The sequence below is a fragment of the Brachyhypopomus gauderio genome, chromosome 3 (genome assembly GCF_052324685.1).
Source record: "Brachyhypopomus gauderio isolate BG-103 chromosome 3, BGAUD_0.2, whole genome shotgun sequence".
In the NCBI taxonomy this organism is placed as follows: domain Eukaryota; kingdom Metazoa; phylum Chordata; class Actinopteri; order Gymnotiformes; family Hypopomidae; genus Brachyhypopomus; species Brachyhypopomus gauderio.
The window spans coordinates 18,186,192-18,205,647 of record NC_135213.1 but is presented as its reverse complement, the minus strand read 5'-3'; the positions used below and the strand labels follow the sequence as shown (position 1 = coordinate 18,205,647).

At 46.7% G+C, this 19,456-nt stretch overlaps 1 protein-coding gene across 1 annotated transcript in view; it reads left to right on the top strand.

The window, feature by feature from the left end:
• mpp7a (MAGUK p55 scaffold protein 7a) overlaps positions 1 to 19,456 on the top strand; it is a 95,248-nt gene that overhangs the window by 72,225 nt on the left and 3,567 nt on the right. Inside the window, exons 12-15 of the mRNA XM_076998479.1 lie at positions 652 to 732; positions 6,782 to 6,875; positions 9,595 to 9,703; positions 11,539 to 11,682. Of these exons, the coding sequence (XP_076854594.1) occupies positions 652 to 732; positions 6,782 to 6,875; positions 9,595 to 9,703; positions 11,539 to 11,682 (428 nt within the window). The remainder of the gene's footprint in view (positions 1 to 651; positions 733 to 6,781; positions 6,876 to 9,594; positions 9,704 to 11,538; positions 11,683 to 19,456) is intronic.

Below are 19,456 nucleotides of genomic sequence, written 5' to 3'. Positions count from 1 at the left end.
ATGGGGAAGACAGCTGTCTGCTAGGAGCACCGCCTGCACACAGCAGCAGAGCGGAGGTGCAGCCCGCTACACCTGAAGACCTTAGGAAGCCTGTAGGGCATTTCACCTTACAAGAAATCATCTGCAGGAAGATCATTTGCCCTGTCTCTTTCATTTGTGTGTGTGTGTGTGTGTGTGTGTGTGTGTGTGTGTGTGTGTATGTGCGCGCGCGCGCGCGCCCATGTGGTTGTGTATACATTTGAATTTCCTTTCACCTGTTCATGAATTTGCCCATATAAATGCAATGTGTACAGTACTGCTAATGTTTTTATGCACGTGTGTGTGTGTGCGTGCGCAAATGTCTGTATGAGTGTGTGTGTAAGTGTGTTCGCGTGTTTGCGGGGTTGCCAGTAGGAAAGTATTTGTGAATTGTTTGGTCTGTGGATGTCGGGACCAGTTGTGTGTTCCAGGCCTCACGCCCGCTGTTAATGTAGAGAACAAGTGATGACAGCATGAGTGATGCTGTTTTGATGACAGCCAGTCAGTTTCTCATACTCACTCACCGCGGCTCTCTCTTTATTTCTCTGTTTCTCTGTCTACATGTCTGTCTCTCTCTCGCTCTCGCTCTCGCTCTCGCTCTCGCTCTCTCTCTCTCGCTCTCTTTGTGTGCAGGTCCTACAGGAGTGGGCTTGAATGAGCTGAAAAAGAAGCTGTTAATATCTGACCCACAGCACTTCAGTGTGACCATCCCCCGTAAGTCTCTGTGTGTGTGTGTGTGTGTGTGTGTGTGTGTGTGTGTGTGTGTGTGTGTGTGTGTGGGAGGGAGAGAGTATGCATACTTGTTAAGTTTGTGTGTGTGTTTTTGTTTGTTTGTCAGTAGTCAGGTTGGTATGAACCAAAGGGGATGGACCATAAGGTCATAGACAAGGCTATAAATATGTCCTGGACTAGTGGATGGACAGGCCTGGGGAGGTGTGTGTGTGTGTGTGCGTGTGTGTGTGTGTGTGTGTGTGTGTGTGTGTGTGTGTGTTAATAAAGCAATTGGACTGACATGTACTGACAAGAGTAAGTTTGTACAGTGGAGTGATGCTGTTTAATACTCCTCCTATAATTCTGATTGAACATTTTGAAGAGAATCACCAAAGATAAAAGAAAACTGGTTGGCCCAATCGAGATTATTCCTCTTAGCAGGAAAAAACACAGCTATCAAACATGTTATGTAATTTGATGCCAGTTTTTCATTACTCTAATTTGTAAAAGCTTGCAATGATGTGAATGTGGTGAGCATGGCCGTATTAAACACGGCTGTGTGAGAAATGCGGAGCGCTTGTGATCCTGAAAACAATCCAGAGGACGTGGAGAGTCTTTTTGGGCATGTTTGACTCCCATGCCTCTGTGATTCAGGACTACATTTACTCTTTGAAACTTTGGGAATTTGAGAATTATTGCATTAACACTAATGTCAAACACAAGTCCACAATTTGACAGTTTTTCCCCTAAATTGACATTTGCAGTAGCATCTTTTGAGGATCTTTTGAATAGGTATATAGACCAAAATGGTAAATACACTCAAGGTTTAGTCAGAATACCAGGATGTGGTTGATCTCTTGAGGGAGTCCATGCCTGTATTTTTGACAGCACACGTGTGTAATGATTCAAAGAACATTAATGGGCTTTGTATGTGGAAGAGAAACACAGGCAGGTTTGTTCACTGCTGTGTTACTGTCAGACCTTAAATCATTTGTGTAGATAATTCTTGAACTGCTGTTGCAGAATGTTCATGTACTGGCATTTTAGTAGTGAATAAATCCAGAACCACCATTTCAATGGAGGTTAATTGGCTATTTTCCAAATTTGCCCCGATGTGTGTGAATGGTTTTGTGTCCAGTGGTGGATGGATGGTGGTCTGTCCTGGGGGTTCTCTCTCTCTCTCTCTCTCCCTCTCTCTCTCTCGGCCTCTCTCTCTCTCGGCCTCTCTCTCTCTCTCTCGGCCTCTCTCTCTCTCTCTCCCCCCCCTCCCCCTCCCCCTCCCCTGATTCAGTCCCCCAGGGATCTGAAGTTTCCGATTGAGATTATGCTGTGTGCAATTGGCTGCCACTTCTTGTGACGGGATGTAAAAGTTGTGCATGTTAATTGTAACTGTAAGTGTAATTTAGGTTTGCTTGGAGATGGAGAATGTACGTTCAAGTCTCGGAGCCAGTGGGGGGATATAACAGAAACAACACAAAACAAGTCTTTAGATCAAGAGATCCTAAAGTCAGGCAGCAAGGCAACCAAAGAAATAGCACAGGGGCTGCGGGTGCACACACTCATTTTAATGACATATTCTGACTAAACACTTAGCACTTTTGTAAGTCGCTCTGTATAAGAGCGTCTGCTAAATGCCATAAATGTAAATGTCATTGATACACCCACTGCTTTCTCTTTTTGACTGCAGATAAAGACCTGCTGAAAGAGTTCTCAAGTCTAAAATTACATGATGGCAAAGTGGCTTCAGATAAACAAGACATTCTAGTTCATGTCATACTACAAAGGCCTTTCCACCAGACAGGACTGAGCCGAGTGATCAGGCAGTGGCTAACTGCTTTCTTCATGACTTACCCCACTCATGGACATAACGCACTTATCAGAGAATAGAGCTGATCTGGGATGTTCTCTAAATTTTAATGAATGTTTAATGCCTTCTGTGATCTAATGTGAAGCGCATAGACTCTAATATCACTCAGCTATCATAAGCAGTCCGAGACGTCCGATTTTCACTTTTTGGCACAGACAATAATATTTTACCTAAAGAGTGGGCAAAAAATGTTTGACAACCTTTGTTTGTGGTGATCAGTTGTTTTGTATTCTACATCACTTGCCTGTGCTGGAATGCAAAGATTTTACATGGGGTTTGATTGGCTGGAGTAGAAACGGGCCTTTGATGGGTTCGGCCAAGGTTTTCTTTTCAGGATATTTAGAAACCTTGGACCTGGATTCGGTCCAAAAACTCTTCCTGCATTAAACTATTGTCCACTGAGGTGTACAGATTACTAAAGATAATGGGAAAACTACAAGGCTACAAGACTGTGGAGTCTCTGGGCCATCGTACCCTTGAGCAATCGGGCCACTACTGATGGCTCTGCAGAAGAAACTTGGTGCTGGTGGGATAGGGGGGTCAATTCAAGACCCCAAAGCTGAGCCGGAGGTACCAGTTAAATGATCAATATATGCTAATGGCCGTTATGATAAGAATATATGATGTGTAGAGATTTGATTTGAGAGCTCTGGGTTTGTTCTTTGGGACTGATGTATATATGCAGATGATCCAGAATGGATTTAAAGAACAGATTTGGGGCAGACTCCATAGGTTGAAATGGATTTAAAGAACAGATTTGGGGCAGACTCCATAGGTTGAAATGGATTCTTCAGTTGTATTGGGAAAGAGTGCTTGTAATTGAGGGTTCTTTTGCTACCATGATCTCCCATTGACTCTCTAGATGATCCAGAGATTGTAGTGGAGCAGGTTCGGGGCTAATCCAGGTTTCTGCCATGGTGGAGACCATGCAGTTACACGCTGCTCAAAGAGACAGTGCTCTTTGGATCTGCCTTGGTCTCGCATTACTTCAGATTTTGGTGCACTGGACTAGGACAAGCAGCTGTTTCTGATATCTCAGTTTTAAAGAAATTAGCTGAGATTGAGTTTTATGATTTACTTTTGAAAACATGGGCGAGGCTTAAGTTGATCACTATGGCCGGGGTTGACTTTAGTTCTGTAACACCTGGTTTGTAAGTCAGGCTCACCAGTTCAGTGTGATTGCTACAGCTTTTAACAGGGCAGGAATAACAACATTTAGACATCTGATCAGTTCAAATGCATGTGATTGGCAGATAGCTGACATTTTGGCATAGCAGATTGGGTTTACCACAGGAGAACAGTTGAAAGTGTAGTCAGAGGCTTAAATGACATGCGTTCCACCAGCTATGTTGTCTGTGACTCATGCACACACTGGTGGACGGATCTGTGTCTCTTTTCCACAGCTGAATATTATTCCAGTGATTTCTGAACCAGAGTACAGGAATGGCCAGTCCTTTAAGGTTTCTGTCCTCCTCTGTCATGGGGATGAGGGTTCTGCGCTCTGCTTAATCACTGCATTGAGGGAAAGGTATGACTTGTGATGGAAAGCTTACGTCCCTGTTATTGAGGGTCTGCTTCCTTTACGGAGGGCTCTTACCCTCTTCCTAAGTGCTCGGGGGATCTTCAGTGAAGGACCCGACACTGTGCAGCACCAACCAGGGACTTGGTTCAGAGTTCAAGCCAGCTGTTTCTGCACTCTAGACATCCTGTAATGACCCCAGTACTGACTTTTATGATTTCTCTGGTTGTTCCAAGCTGATTCTCCTTTTTGAACTCCTGGGTCAGGTCCTTGTTTAATGCTTTAGTGGAATTGCGTATAAAGGGTGAATCCTTTTTTTGTAATATTTGTGGCTATTAGGAAGAATTGTGCTTAAATGTTTGTACATTTAAAGGGGGCAGGTAAGGTAGTGATTGGTGATCATTTTTACTATTGGTATTATAATTATTATTTATTAGATTTCTCCATCCTCTATCTTAGTTTCTGTTGGTGTGTCTATGTGTGTGTCTGTGTGTGTTTGTCTGTGTGTATGTCTGTCTCTCTTTTCCTCTTTCTCACTCTGTTACGCACTTTCACTTTGGTTATACTGTTTCAGCATCCAGGAACACATTCTTCAGGATAACGCAGCAGAGCAGACACGCTGGGACAAATGAACTACGCTGTGATTTATGTGTTTAAACAGGCTGCCTGTACGGAGCAGTCGCATATTTAGAGGCAGGAAGAGAGAGCGACTACACGGGTGAGAGACAGGCAGAGAAAAGCGAGAGAGAGAGCGAAAGAGAGAGACAGACAGACAGGAGGGGGCGGGCAGGTTTGGGAGTATAAAATTGTGGCCAAAAACTCTAGAGTTTGTTGACAGAATTGGGGGATGTTTGTTACATTGAGTTTGGCTGTAATAGATGTGTCTGATTCTGACTCTGACACTTTGAAATGCCACTGGTATTAAAATCCCATCCAAAGCTTTTTGCCTTAGTGCTACCTAATTGCTCACAAATGTGACCTCTGTATAAGTCTGTGTTATATGGCCCAGATCACATTCAGAAATTACAGAGGATTTTAATTAAGGAGATGGATTTTTGGAAAGGTAACTTTTTTTTCTTTTTGTCGTCCCAAATTCTGCCAGGTGCAGGATCCAAATTCTCAACACTCCCCGTTTGCTCAGATTGGTGTAAAAACATTAAACGTCATTACAAGTTTCTTTTTGTCTTTTTTTTAAGCATTACTTCATGCAGTTGTCATCTATTAAAGCTTCTGTTTGCCAGGACGTACAAGTGCACTGACACTGGTGAGATTGCGAGGAATCAATGAGTGGTGTGCTTGAATGTTTTAATGCTTTTCCAGTCTTACTCTTATTTTCCATGACTGCAGAATTTCAGCTCGTTTAGTTGTAACTGGAATGGTTTCCTCTGCCACTGGACTGGTGCATATGGACTATAGTGTGTTGGCATGGAGCAGGGTCCCGCCCACTGCGTCCGTGGCCTTAATTACAGCCTCTCTAATGTCAGCGGTCTGCTGTTCTAATCACACAGGGAGTTTATTCTCTTCTTTTTTTTCCTTTTTCTTTGGTTGTTTATTTCTCCAAATCTCATATTTTGCGTTTTTTTCTGTCTCCCTCTCTCTGTTTATTTGCGTCTCTCTCTGTTTTTCTTTGGTTTATTGACGTTTTATTGAAATCTTTTCTAGAACTGGCTGGAGATGTAATAAATCAGTCAGGTTTTGAGCCATGAGCACTGCTGACCAATGTCTCATAAAAACACAGCGATATGTAAAACTGACCCGCTCGCCACCACAAGGCCTTATCCATTACCCACAGCACAAGGACAAGGCGAGACTATGTTCAGCAGATAGTCGAGCTGGCGACTCTGAGAGGAGAGGGCTGGTGACTGAGGTGGAACACAGCATGGGCCTTTCCTCCTCCCAACAGCTAGCAGGTCGCTTCTCGTCCTCTAAGTAGAACTACTGCTGTAAGGGCTGACGTGCTGGAGCGCCTTGTAAATCACTAGATGATGGTGCACTAAGAGGGGAACAAAGGAAGGCCTGAAGAGATGGATACAGTGAGACCAGAGTGGAGAGGCTGATTCGGGGTGGGGGGGACACTGTAAGACAGGAGAGAGAGGGGAAGAGAGAGGCAAACGGGGGGACAGGGAGAATGGAGAGAGAATCAGAGCGGTAGAAAGGAAGTGGAATGGGGCGGTGGAATCTAAGGAGAATCCTGGCTTAGAGCTTGTTGGAACGGTTATAAAACTTTAATAGTTTGCTTTGGCACTGATGTTGAGACAGATTGTCTGAAGCGTGTGCTGCTGTGACCCCTGACCCCCAAGCTTTCACTAATCTCACTGCAGCGGGCCTCCATATGGTGACATTTGACCCCTACAAAAGGAACTTTAGTGGTGCTGGCAGGCCCGGCACGTGGCAGCACTTCCTGCCAGGCAGATGGTGGGGTGTGGTTAGGCAGATTGGGGGGTGTGGCTTAGCGAGTGCCCAGGGAAAATGTTCGGCTCCCAACACTGACCTGATGCTCCATAAGGTCGGCCACTCTGTTCTTGCTACCTGACTGCTGTGTGCTGTGTCAGACGGTGGAACCATCTTACCGCTTTGTGGGAGAGGCCTTCTGTTTGAGTGATGGATTGCTTTTTCCTCTCAGACATAATTTGTTTCTTATTTTGTCATTTTCACTCTTTCCACAGACACATCCCGAGCGAAGCGGAACCAGGAGAGTGATGGTGTGGAGTATCACTTCATCTCTAAACACCTGTTTGAAACAGACATTCACAACAACAAGTGAGTTATACCGCTGGACATCGCAGAGTGTCTTAGGAGATTCTGTTTCCAAATGATTTAGAATTTACACCCTTTTGGCAATATGCCTTAGACTCTGCGTGTGCGCGTGTGTGTGTGTGCGTGTGTTTTGATTGGTCTGTCCTACTCATGTTACAGCAGGCACTGTAGCAGATATAAATTAATAACATGAAAATCTCCTCATACATTTTTATTAGTTCACACACTGCTTTTCCTCTCCATTTTATTTGCCGTGTTTTTTTTTTTTTTTTTGTGTGGGGATGTGTTGATCGTCCTCATGTCCGTACTCGCATCATTGCTGTGTGACTGAGAGAGATCATTGTGTGACTGAGAGAGGCCGTTGTATGAGATGCTCCATGTGTATTATGTGCGTCAGACTACTGGCGTCCTCTGGTATCTGAGCTCTGATGTGTTTGGATGAGCTGCTGACGAATGTGCTTTCTCAGCCTCTCGTCAGAACACAAGGCAGCACTGCAGGATGGATCACTGCATCTGCACTGTGGCTCTGCAGAGCTGTTTTTAGGCCACTCTGTGGTGGAAAATGTCATGTGATGGTTTGTAGTAATTTGTTGTAAACAGGAGCAGAATGGAGGGGTGAGGAAGCAAGCATTGGACAGAAAAGTGTGTGTTGGTGTGTCTCTCCATGTCCATGTCCATTGTAGTGTGTGCCAGTAGAAGATGCTCCTTATCTTGTGAAGTGCAAATGACATCGGTATTCCCAAGGAAAACCCTGCTCCAGACTAAAAACGGATTACCCCAAATTACACCCTAACGACGGAGGCAGGGCAGATTCCACCTCGACATCCAATCTGTATGCCACCCTTCAGGACAACAAATACCACAGAGCTCCAAAACATATGGAAGGCTTGTATTATATGAGATTCCAAGAAAAGAGATGCTTTTAAATTCACAGTTACCATAAATGTCAAATTAAAGGTGATGGACCTCTTCTTAGCACTCAACAAACTGAACTTGTTGGGTGTTTGAGGCCGCAGTGAAACCACTGCAAATCACTCTGACCATTTTGCATTCCTTGCCAATGAGAAAACAGACATTTTAAAAGAAAGATTTAAAGAGGAAACATGATTTTGGAAAGAAACTGTAAATTTAGCTTTAAAGTGCTCAGCGAGCTAGCATGGTGCTTTGTCTTGAAGTAGCAGTTTATTATAAATTAATAGGTGAAAAAAATATATTTTTAACTATGTGCTGTAAACATTTAGTGTGGATTTGCATGTTAACATCATACACAAAAGCGAATGTGCATAATGGTGAATAGAAGCTTGCAGAGCTCAAAGGTTATTGTTCAATCAGAGGTAACAGTCAAATATGCAAATTGCATGCTTCATTAAGACTGCAGTTACTATACGCCGCCTCGGGACACTGGCGTTACTATACGTCGCCTCGGGACACTGGCGTTACTATACGTCGCCTCGGGACACTGGCGTTACTATACGCCGCCTCGGGACACTGGCGTTACTATACGCCGCCTCGGGACACTGGCGTTACTATACGCCGCCTCGGGACACTGGCGTTACTATACGCCGCCTCGGGACACTGGCGTTACTACACGCCGCCTCGGGACACTGGCGTTACTATACGCCGCCTCGGAACACTGGCGTTACTATACGCCGCCTCGGAACACTGGCGTTACTATACGCCGCCTCGGAACACTGGCGTTACTATACGCCGCCTCGGGACACTGGCGTTACTATACGCCGCCTCGGGACACTGGCGTTACTATACGCCGCCTCGGGACACTGGCGTTACTATACGCCGCCTCGGGACACTGGCGTTACTATACGCCGCCTCGGAACACTGGCGTTACTATACGCCGCCTCGGAACACTGGCGTTACTATACGCCGCCTCAGAACACTGCCGTTACTATACGCCGCCTCAGAACATTGGCGTTACTATACGCTGCCTCAAAACATTATGTTTTTGAGCTAGCAGTGACAACCAAGCTCTCTGGTCCAAAAGCGTCTCCCTGCTCGTGCATACTTGGTGTCATTTAGTCAATTGAGCATGTTAAATTGTGGCTCACATTTTAATTAAAAAAACAAGAGTGTGTGAGATGATATTTTTCTCATTGCATAACTGAGCATTAGCACATTTCCCTGCTGGTCTTTCACTACCGCATACCACGCAAGGGTTTGTCATTCAGGAATTCTTTCCACAGTCATTGTCCCGAGGCTAATTCTCCCTGTGTACCTATCTGCTAAAAATACGCGCTGGTGTTTGGTGACACTGATGGGAGAGGGAGAGGCCATGCCACTGTGGTGGATTTGTTTGTGTTCACCCACTCAGGAAACGCGTACTACTACAGCCTTTGCTGTCTGGCCGGCCTGTGCCTCAGGCAGGCAGGTGTTACTGATTTAAAGTGTAACATAGAAGATTATATAAAAGGGCGATGTGCCAGAGTGTCTGGAATAGTGGTGCAGGGAGGAGTTCAGGGTGAGCGCGGAGAGGGTTTCTGAGCAGGCTTTACAGCGAGCGCATCATAATAGCTTTGTCCACGCGTCCTCGGTGCTGTTACGAAGGAGAGGACAGGACCGCAGGAGTGCGTTTTTGCAGGAGTTGTAGCTCTCTGACTGCCAGTCTTGCATGTCTCCATGTTTTCCATGATCAGGGTAGGCGGTGCTCTAAAGGGCCCTCTTTCTGCATTGGGACCAAATTCTTTAACATTTTCTCTGTTTCTCTCAGGTTTATTGAATATGGCGAGTATAAGGGGAATTACTATGGAACAAGTCTGGACTCAATCCGGTCAGTTCTAGCCAAAAATAAAGTGTGCCTGCTGGATGTGCAGCCCCATGTGAGTGACACCCCGCACACACACACACGTGTAACACACACACATACTCACGCACTCTGATGCACACACACGTATGCAAGTGCACAGGCATTTTCACTCGCTACATTAAAAAAAAAAAAACCCATCCTTATCTCTCTCTCTCCTCACACTTCTCCACCTCCACCCTTCATTCTCCCTCTCTTCTATCCTTCTCTCTGCCTCTATCCTGTCTCACACCACACTGTTTCAGATCTTCCCCTCCTCACCCTCATACCTAGACCCCCCCCCTCAACAAAGCACATCACCACAGACGCTCTGCAGCACACACACACACACACACACACACACACACACACACACACACACACACGTGTAACATACACACACACACACACCACACCCATGTGCACATATAACTGACACTTATGTCCTCTCTGTCATACCTGTGGGACACCTAATAGAAAATCCTTAATCCTCCCTCTCTCACTGATTAAGTACCATAGAGAACGGAAGAGATTTGTCCTCTAACCCAATCACACTCTTATCAATTGTAATGATGACGTGTTCATTTAAAAGACGTACAGACACAGACTCACATTTACAGTCTTCTTAGCTCTCTGCGATCTGTTGAAGTCAGTGGAACCATGTGTATTCTAAATCGCAGTTTCTTGTGTCTCTAATAAACCTAACCCCGACTAAATTAGGAGTCTTAGAGCAGGAACCTTCCTGACTCGTTTGATTCAAAGTCAAGCTTGCTAACCAACAAGCAAAAAGAGTCCAGTTTCTACATACTGCAGACACATCTCTGAGCTCAGCATCATGGCCTTAGAACACAGTCTGCTCTGCCAGACCAGAATTACAGTGAAGGTCAGACTTGATTATCTAGTACATAATTAGTCAGTTATTAACCATGAACGTGTGTTTCCGTTGCCAACGATTTCAATGAATTTTTGAGTTTGCTGTTAAGGCCAGGGAAGCTAGTTCAGGCAGTGGTAATTAGGCAATATTTACCACTCTTTTGAATATCCTGAAGGCACCTTTACTTCTACTTAATGAAAAACAAAACTGCCCAAGCAGAAATCTCTGTTGCCACCTTAGAGCTGATCTCACAATGCAGAGACCCTAATAATGTTTCCACCTGGGGGAAAATACACTGTCATACATGTTCTATGATCATCAGAGCACAAATCAGGCAGTGTGAGTATTGTTGAGTCATGTGACCCTTCATCACCTCCCCAAGATGGAGGACGTCCATTCTGTGAGTCGTGGTGCAGCGTTTTAGCTGAAAACCACAAAGCGGCCTCCTGTTTGCAGCCAGCACGCACCACGCCACACGTCATCTCCCTGAACCTGCAGCCCTACCTCAGCCTGGCCACACACTGGTGGTCCACGGCTGTTTCTCGTCTCTATCTGAGCTAGGAAGGAACTGAGCCAGAGGGTCTGTTCACCGTCCTCTTCAGGAGGCCTTCCCCACTTCACCAGTCCATCTCGCTGTATCTCCTGGGACTTCACTGCATTTCTCTCTCTCGCTCTCTCTCTCTCTCTCTCGTCTCTCTCTCTCTGTCTCTCTCGCTGACTTTGGGTTCTTTGAGTTCGACGATTCAGGTTTGATAAAACAGCGTGAAGGTAATTAGGACTCTTGTGGTTGTAGGCCTCTGTTTTCAGTGTCACATCAGTTCAGCTCAGTGTGAATGGTCCACTTTGTTATGTTTGAAAATGTAGTGATGACTAATAACAACAGCATATGATGGTATCAATCTCACGCCAGTTTATGATGGCGTGATTGATGGTGTTTTGATGACTCTCTTTTTCTCTTTCTTTCTTTCTCTTGTCTCTGATTCTCCCCCTCTCCGCAGACACTGAAGCATCTTCGCACGGCTGAGTTTAAGCCCTATGTGGTGTTTGTGAAACCTCCGTCAATCGAGCATTTGCGGGAGACCAGGAAGAATGCGAAGATCCTATCGGGCAAAGACGACAAAGGCTTGGCCAAGGCCTTCACGGTGAGGAGGCGCCTGCCCAGCAGACGGCTTTCAGTGTGGAAGCCCAGAGCACGAGTCCTGAGGCTTGGAGCACTTCATCTGTTCCAGCCAATGGGCCTTATCCTTTCTGTAGCTTATTTCTGTAATTTTTTATCTAGGGTCAGCCAGGATTCTCTGTGTGTGTGTGTGTGTGTGTGTGTGTGTGTGTGTGTGTGTGTGTGTGTGTGTGTGTGTGTGTGTGTGTGTGTGTGTGTGTGTGTGTGTGTGTGTGTGTGTGTGTTTGCACTCTCAAGCATGTGTGTTTGTGTTGGCTTTCCCTAGAGCAGTAATGTGATATGTGACTGAGGTCATGCTTCACCTGTGTGTGTCCTCTCAAAAGAAAGACACATGAAATCAATTAGCACATACGCCTTATTTTATTTGTGTATGTGTGTGTGTGAGAGAGAGAGAGAGAGAGAGTCTGCGCTTGTGAAGGTGTGAATTAGTAGGGAGTTTGATAGCTTTCACAGAGTTATTATATAGCAGTTATTATGTAGATCTTGCAGCAGAGCTACACCTGGCTAAAAATCTGATCACCACGGGATACCATTAGCCAAGCAGCCTGACCCCTTCACACATCTGGTTGTCCCCGTGGAGACCTTCCACGTGCCTGTGTTGAAGGTCACTTTTAATCGTCGCTAAGTGTTGTAAATCTACGCAGGTGGAGTTCTTCTCCTCATGTCTCTCTGCCTCTTGCTCTTTCGTCCACACTCACTCTCTGTCATGGTCTCTCCTTCCCTCTTGCACATGCACACACAGTGCTGTCATTCACAGAGTCGAAGATCTGCAAAGCACTGTGAACTTGTATGCAGGGTATTCCTGCAGCTTTTCAGCATGTTTGACTGGACTGAAGAGGCAGAGTGAAGGTGATCCGTGTTCTGCTCGTTAGAGCTCACCAAACTAAAACGATTGCTGACGCTACCACACATCCATGGCGTGTGGAGACGCAGGGCTGACTCTCCCGCTGAAGAGCTCGGCTGCACTGAAAGATCTGCTTTCACCTCGATACGGACATGTACACAGTCCCGGCACACACACACACACACACACACACACACACACACATACACTCTGATACACACTGATGCTGTTAAACTCACATAATTCCCCATGCCTGGAATGAAAGAGAAGCTCACCGGTGTGTTCTCCCTCATCGTGTTTCTTCACATGGGGAGGAGCCCTGGCTCATGTGTGCAGTAGTAAAGGCTGAGCCACGCCTCTAAGGCCACGCCCCTAAGGCCACGCCTCTCCTGCATGGCTGACTGTAAAACAGGCCTTGCATTGTTCCAGTGTCACCAGTCATCAGATGTCATTTTTCATATCTTTCTCTCTCTTTCTCTATTTTCTTTTTAAAAAATGACTAGAGGTGAAAATTCATAAAAGTATCAGCAGACATGGACAGGCAAAGCCAGTTAGTATTTCATTTTTAGCATTTACACAGAGATCCAGCAGTCTTTGTTTCCTTCTCTTGAGATGTCTGTCATCATCCCAGTCAGGAACTTTACTTGGGTTAGTATTAAAACAGGGACCTTTTGCTATACCAGGTTTGTCCTTTTTAAAATGGGTTTAATGCAAAGTGCAGGTGCACTTTATTTAAATTGGTTAAAAAAAATGATTTACTGCCTAATGGTTGAAGAAGGATTGGATAATCAGGAGTCTTCCTGGCAAGAGAAAGAGGAAAGAGAGGGAGGGAGAGAAAGAAAGAAAGGGCGGTTGAAAAGAACTGACCAAACCTGGACCCATCATTGAAACGGTGAGGCTGAATGTCCTATATACAATAAAACGGTGAAAAGTCAAAGCAGTATAGTGTTGAATGGAGAGAGTTAGATGAAGTGTTGAGGGGAGAGGAGGGTTAGATGTAGTGTTGAGGGGAGAGGAGGGTTAGATGAAGTGTTGAGGGGAGAGGAGGGTTAGATGAAGTGTTGAGGGGAGAGGAGGGTTAGATGAAGTGTTGAGGGGAGTGGAGGGTTAGATGTAGTGTTGAGGGGAGAGGAGGGTTAGATGAAGTGTTGAGGGGAGTGGAGGGTTAGATGTAGTGTTGAGGGGAGAGGAGGGTTAGATGAAGTGTTGAGGGGAGAGGAGGGTTAGATGTAGTTAGATGTAGTGTTGAGGGGAGAGGAGGGTTAGATGTAGTTAGATGTAGTGTTGAGGGGAGAGGAGGGTTAGATGTAGTGTTGAGGGGAGAGGAGGGTTAGATGTAGTGTTGAGGGGAGAGGAGGGTTAGATGAAGTGTTGAGGGGAGAGGAGGGTTAGATGTAGTGTTGAGGGGAGAGGAGGGTTAGATGTAGTGTTGAGGGGAGAGGAGGGTTAGATGTAGTGTTGAGGGGAGAGGAGGGTTAGATGAAGTGTTGAGGGGAGAGGAGGGTTAGATGAAGTGTTGAGGGGAGAGGAGGGTTATATGTAGTGTTGAGGGGAGAGGAGGGTTAGATGTAGTGTTGAGGGGAGAGGAGGGTTAGATGTAGTGTTGAGGGGAGAGGAGGGTTAGATGTAGTGTTGAGGGGAGAGGAGGGTTAGATGAAGTGTTGAGGGGAGAGGAGGGTTAGATGTAGTTAGATGTAGTGTTGAGGGGAGAGGAGGGTTAGATGTAGTGTTGAGGGGAGAGGAGGGTTAGATGAAGTGTTGAGGGGAGAGGAGGGTTAGAAGTAGTTAGATGAAGTGTTGAGGGGAGAGGAGGGTTAGATGAATTGTTGAGGGGAGAGGAGGGTTAGATGAAGTGTTGAGGGGAGAGGAGGGTTAGATGTAGTGTTGAGGGGAGAGGAGGGTTAGATGAAGTGTTGAGGGGAGAGGAGGGTTAGATGTAGTTAGATGTAGTGTTGAGGGGAGAGGAGGGTTAGATGAAGTGTTGAGGGGAGAGGAGGGTTAGATGAAGTGTTGAGGGGAGAGGAGGGTTAGATGAAGTGTTGAGGGGAGAGGAGGGTTAGATGTAGTTAGATGAAGTGTTGAGGGGAGAGGAGGGTTAGATGAAGTGTTGAGGGGAGAGGAGGGTTAGATGTAGTTAGATGAAGTGTTGAGGGGAGAGGAGGGTTAGATGTAGTTAGATGTAGTGTTGAGGGGAGAGGAGGGTTAGATGTAGTGTTGAGGGGAGAGGAGGGTTAGATGAAGTGTTGAGGGGAGAGGAGGGTTAGATGTAGTGTTGAGGGGAGAGGAGGGTTAGATGAAGTGTTGAGGGGAGAGGAGGGTTAGATGAAGTGTTGAGGGGAGAGGAGGGTTAGATGTAGTTAGATGTAGTGTTGAGGGGAGAGGAGGGTTAGATGTAGTGTTGAGGGGAGAGGAGGGTTAGATGAAGTGTTGAGGGGAGAGGAGGGTTAGATGTAGTGTTGAGGGGAGAGGAGGGTTAGATGTAGTGTTTAGGGGAGTGGAGGGTTAGATGAAGTGTTGAGGGGAGAGGAGGGTTAGATGAAGTGTTGAGGGGAGAGGAGGGTTAGATGTAGTGTTGAGGGGAGAGGAGGGTTAGATGAAGTGTTGAGGGGAGAGGAGGGTTAGAAGTAGTTAGATGTAGTGTTGAGGGGAGAGGAGGGTTAGATGAAGTGTTGAGGGGAGATGAGGGTTAGATGAAGTGTTGAGGGGAGATGAGGGTTAGATGAAGTGTTGAGGGGAGAGGAGAGTTAGATGTAGTGTTGAGGGGAGAGGAGGGTTAGATGTAGTGTTGAGGGGAGAGGAGGGTTAGATGTAGTGTTGAGGGGAGAGGAGGGTTAGATTTAGTGTTGAGGGGAGAGGAGGGTTAGATTTAGTGTTGAGGGGAGAGGAGGGTTAGATGTAGTTAGATGTAGTGTTGAGGGGAGTGGAGGGTTAGATGAAGTGTTGAGGGGAGAGGAGGGTTAGATGAAGTGTTGAGGGGAGAGGAGGGTTAGATGAAGTGTTGAGGGGAGAGGAGGGTTAGATGTAGTGTTGAGGGGAGAGGAGGGTTAGATGTAGTGTTGAGGGGAGAGGAGGGTTAGATGTAGTGTTGAGGGGAGAGGAGGGTTAGATGAAGTGTTAAGGGGAGAGGAGGGTTAGAAGTAGTTAGATGTAGTGTTGAGGGGAGAGGAGGGTTAGATGAAGTGTTGAGGGGAGAGGAGGGTTAGAAGTAGTTAGATGAAGTGTTGAGGGGAGAGGAGGGTTAGATGAAGTGTTGAGGGGAGAGGAGGGTTAGATGTAGTTAGATGTAGTGTTGAGGGGAGAGGAGGGTTAGATGTAGTGTTGAGGGGAGAGGAGGGTTAGATTTAGTGTTGAGGGGAGAGGAGGGTTAGATGTAGTGTTGAGGGGAGTGGAGGGTTAGATGAATTGTTAAGGGGAGAGGAGGGTTAGATGAAGTGTTGAGGGGAGAGGAGGGTTAGATGTAGTGTTGAGGGGAGAGGAGGGTTAGATGAAGTGTTGAGGGGAGAGGAGGGTTAGAAGTAGTTAGATGTAGTGTTGAGGGGAGAGGAGGGTTAGATGAAGTGTTGAGGGGAGAGGAGGGTTAGATGAAGTGTTGAGGGGAGAGGAGGGTTAGATGAAGTGTTGAGGGGAGAGGAGGGTTAGAAGTAGTTAGATGAAGTGTTGAGGGGAGAGGAGGGTTAGATGTAGTTAGATGTAGTGTTGAGGGGAGAGGAGGGTTAGATGTAGTGTTGAGGGGAGAGGAGGGTTAGATTTAGTGTTGAGGGGAGTGGAGGGTTAGATGTAGTGTTGAGGGGAGTGGAGGGTTAGATGTAGTGTTGAGGGGAGAGGAGGGTTAGATGTAGTGTTGAGGGGAGAGGAGGGTTAGATGAAGTGTTAAGGGGAGAGGAGGGTTAGAAGTAGTTAGATGTAGTGTTGAGGGGAGAGGAGGGTTAGATGAAGTGTTGAGGGGAGAGGAGGGTTAGATGAAGTGTTGAGGGGAGAGGAGGGTTAGAAGTAGTTAGATGAAGTGTTGAGGGGAGAGGAGGGTTAGATGAAGTGTTGAGGGGAGAGGAGGGTTAGATGTAGTTAGATGTAGTGTTGAGGGGAGAGGAGGGTTAGATGTAGTGTTGAGGGGAGAGGAGGGTTAGATTTAGTGTTGAGGGGAGAGGAGGGTTAGATGTAGTGTTGAGGGGAGTGGAGGGTTAGATGAATTGTTGAGGGGAGAGGAGGGTTAGATGAAGTGTTGAGGGGAGAGGAGGGTTAGATGTAGTGTTGAGGGGAGAGGAGGGTTAGATGAAGTGTTGAGGGGAGAGGAGGGTTAGAAGTAGTTAGATGTAGTGTTGAGGGGAGATGAGGGTTAGATGAAGTGTTGAGGGGAGATGAGGGTTAGATGAAGTGTTGAGGGGAGAGGAGAGTTAGATGTAGTGTTGAGGGGAGAGGAGGGTTAGATGTAGTGTTGAGGGGAGAGGAGGGTTAGATGTAGTGTTGAGGGGAGAGGAGGGTTAGATTTAGTGTTGAGGGGAGAGGAGGGTTAGATTTAGTGTTGAGGGGAGAGGAGGGTTAGATGTAGTTAGATGTAGTGTTGAGGGGAGTGGAGGGTTAGATGAAGTGTTGAGGGGAGAGGAGGGTTAGATGAAGTGTTGAGGGGAGAGGAGGGTTAGATGAAGTGTTGAGGGGAGAGGAGGGTTAGATGTAGTGTTGAGGGGAGAGGAGGGTTAGATGTAGTGTTGAGGGGAGAGGAGGGTTAGATGAAGTGTTAAGGGGAGAGGAGGGTTAGAAGTAGTTAGATGTAGTGTTGAGGGGAGAGGAGGGTTAGATGAAGTGTTGAGGGGAGAGGAGGGTTAGATGAAGTGTTGAGGGGAGAGGAGGGTTAGATGAAGTGTTGAGGGGAGAGGAGGGTTAGAAGTAGTTAGATGAAGTGTTGAGGGGAGAGGAGGGTTAGATGAAGTGTTGAGGGGAGAGGAGGGTTAGATGTAGTTAGATGTAGTGTTGAGGGGAGAGGAGGGTTAGATGTAGTGTTGAGGGGAGAGGAGGGTTAGATTTAGTGTTGAGGGGAGAGGAGGGTTAGATGTAGTGTTGAGGGGAGTGGAGGGTTAGATGAATTGTTGAGGGGAGAGGAGGGTTAGATGAAGTGTTGAGGGGAGAGGAGGGTTAGATGTAGTGTTGAGGGGAGAGGAGGGTTAGATGAAGTGTTGAGGGGAGAGGAGGGTTAGAAGTAGTTAGATGTAGTGTTGAGGGGAGAGGAGGGTTAGATGTAGTTAGATGTAGTGTTGAGGGGAGAGGAGGGTTAGATGTAGTGTTGAGGGGAGAGGAGGGTTAGATGTAGTGTTGAGGGGAGAGGAGGGTTAGATTTAGTGTTGAGGGGAGTGGAGGGTTAGATGTAGTGTTGAGGGGAGTGGAGGGTTAGATGTAGTGTTGAGGGGAGAGGAGGGTTAGATGTAGTGTTGAGGGGAGAGGAGGGTTAGATGTAGTGTTGAGGGGAGAGGAGGGTTAGATGTAGTTAGATGAAGTGTTGAGGGGAGTGGAGGGTTAGATGTAGTGTTGAGGGGAGAGGAGGGTTAGATGTAGTGTTGAGGGGAGAGGAGGGTTAGATGTAGTGTTGAGGGGAGAGGAGGGTTAGATGTAGTGTTGAGGGGAGAGGAGGGTTAGATGTAGTGTTGAGGGGAGAGGAGGGTTAGATGAAGTGTTGAGGGGAGAGGAGGGTTAGATGAAGTGTTGAGGGGAGAGGAGGGTTAGATGTAGTTAGATGAAGTGTTGAGGGGAGAGGAGGGTTAGATGAAGTGTTGAGGGGAGAGGAGGGTTAGATGTAGTTAGATGAAGTGTTGAGGGGAGAGGAGGGTTAGATGTAGTTAGATGTAGTGTTGAGGGGAGAGGAGGGTTAGATGTAGTGTTGAGGGGAGAGGAGGGTTAGATGAAGTGTTGAGGGGAGAGGAGGGTTAGATGTAGTGTTGAGGGGAGAGGAGGGTTAGATGAAGTTTTGAGGGGAGAGGAGGGTTAGATGTAGTTAGATGTAGTGTTGAGGGGAGAGGAGGGTTAGATGTAGTGTTGAGGGGAGAGGAGGGTTAGATGAAGTGTTGATGGGAGAGGAGGGTTAGATGTAGTGTTGAGGGGAGAGGAGGGTTAGATGTAGTGTTTAGGGGAGTGGAGGGTTAGATGAAGTGTTGAGGGGAGAGGAGGGTTAGATGAAGTGTTGAGGGGAGAGGAGGGTTAGATGTAGTGTTGAGGGGAGAGGAGGGTTAGATGAAGTGTTGAGGGGAGAGGAGGGTTAGAAGTAGTTAGATGTAGTGTTGAGGGGAGAGGAGGGTTAGATGTAGTGTTGAGGGGAGAGGAGGGTTAGATGAAGTGTTGAGGGGAGAGGAGGGTTAGAAGTAGTTAGATGTAGTGTTGAGGGGAGAGGAGGGTTAGATGAAGTGTTGAGGGGAGAGGAGGGTTAGATGAAGTGTTGAGGGGAGATGAGGGTTAGATGAAGTGTTGAGGGGAGATGAGGGTTAGATGAAGTGTTGAGGGGAGATGAGGGTTAGATGAAGTGTTGAGGGGAGAGGAGGGTTAGATGAAGTGTTGAGGGGAGAGGAGGGTTAGATGAAGTGTTGAGGGGAGAGGAGGGTTAGATGTAGTTAGATGTAGTGTTGAGGGGAGAGGAGGGTTAGATTTAGTGTTGAGGGGAGAGGAGGGTTAGATTTAGTGTTGAGGGGAGAGGAGGGTTAGATTTAGTGTTGAGGGGAGAGGAGGGTTAGATTTAGTGTTGAGGGGAGAGGAGGGTTAGATGTAGTTAGATGTAGTGTTGAGGGGAGAGGAGGGTTAGATGTAGTGTTGAGGGGAGAGGAGGGTTAGATGAAGTGTTGAGGGGAGAGGAGGGTTAGATGAAGTGTTGAGGGGAGAGGAGGGTTAGATGTAGTGTTGAGGGGAGAGGAGGGTTAGA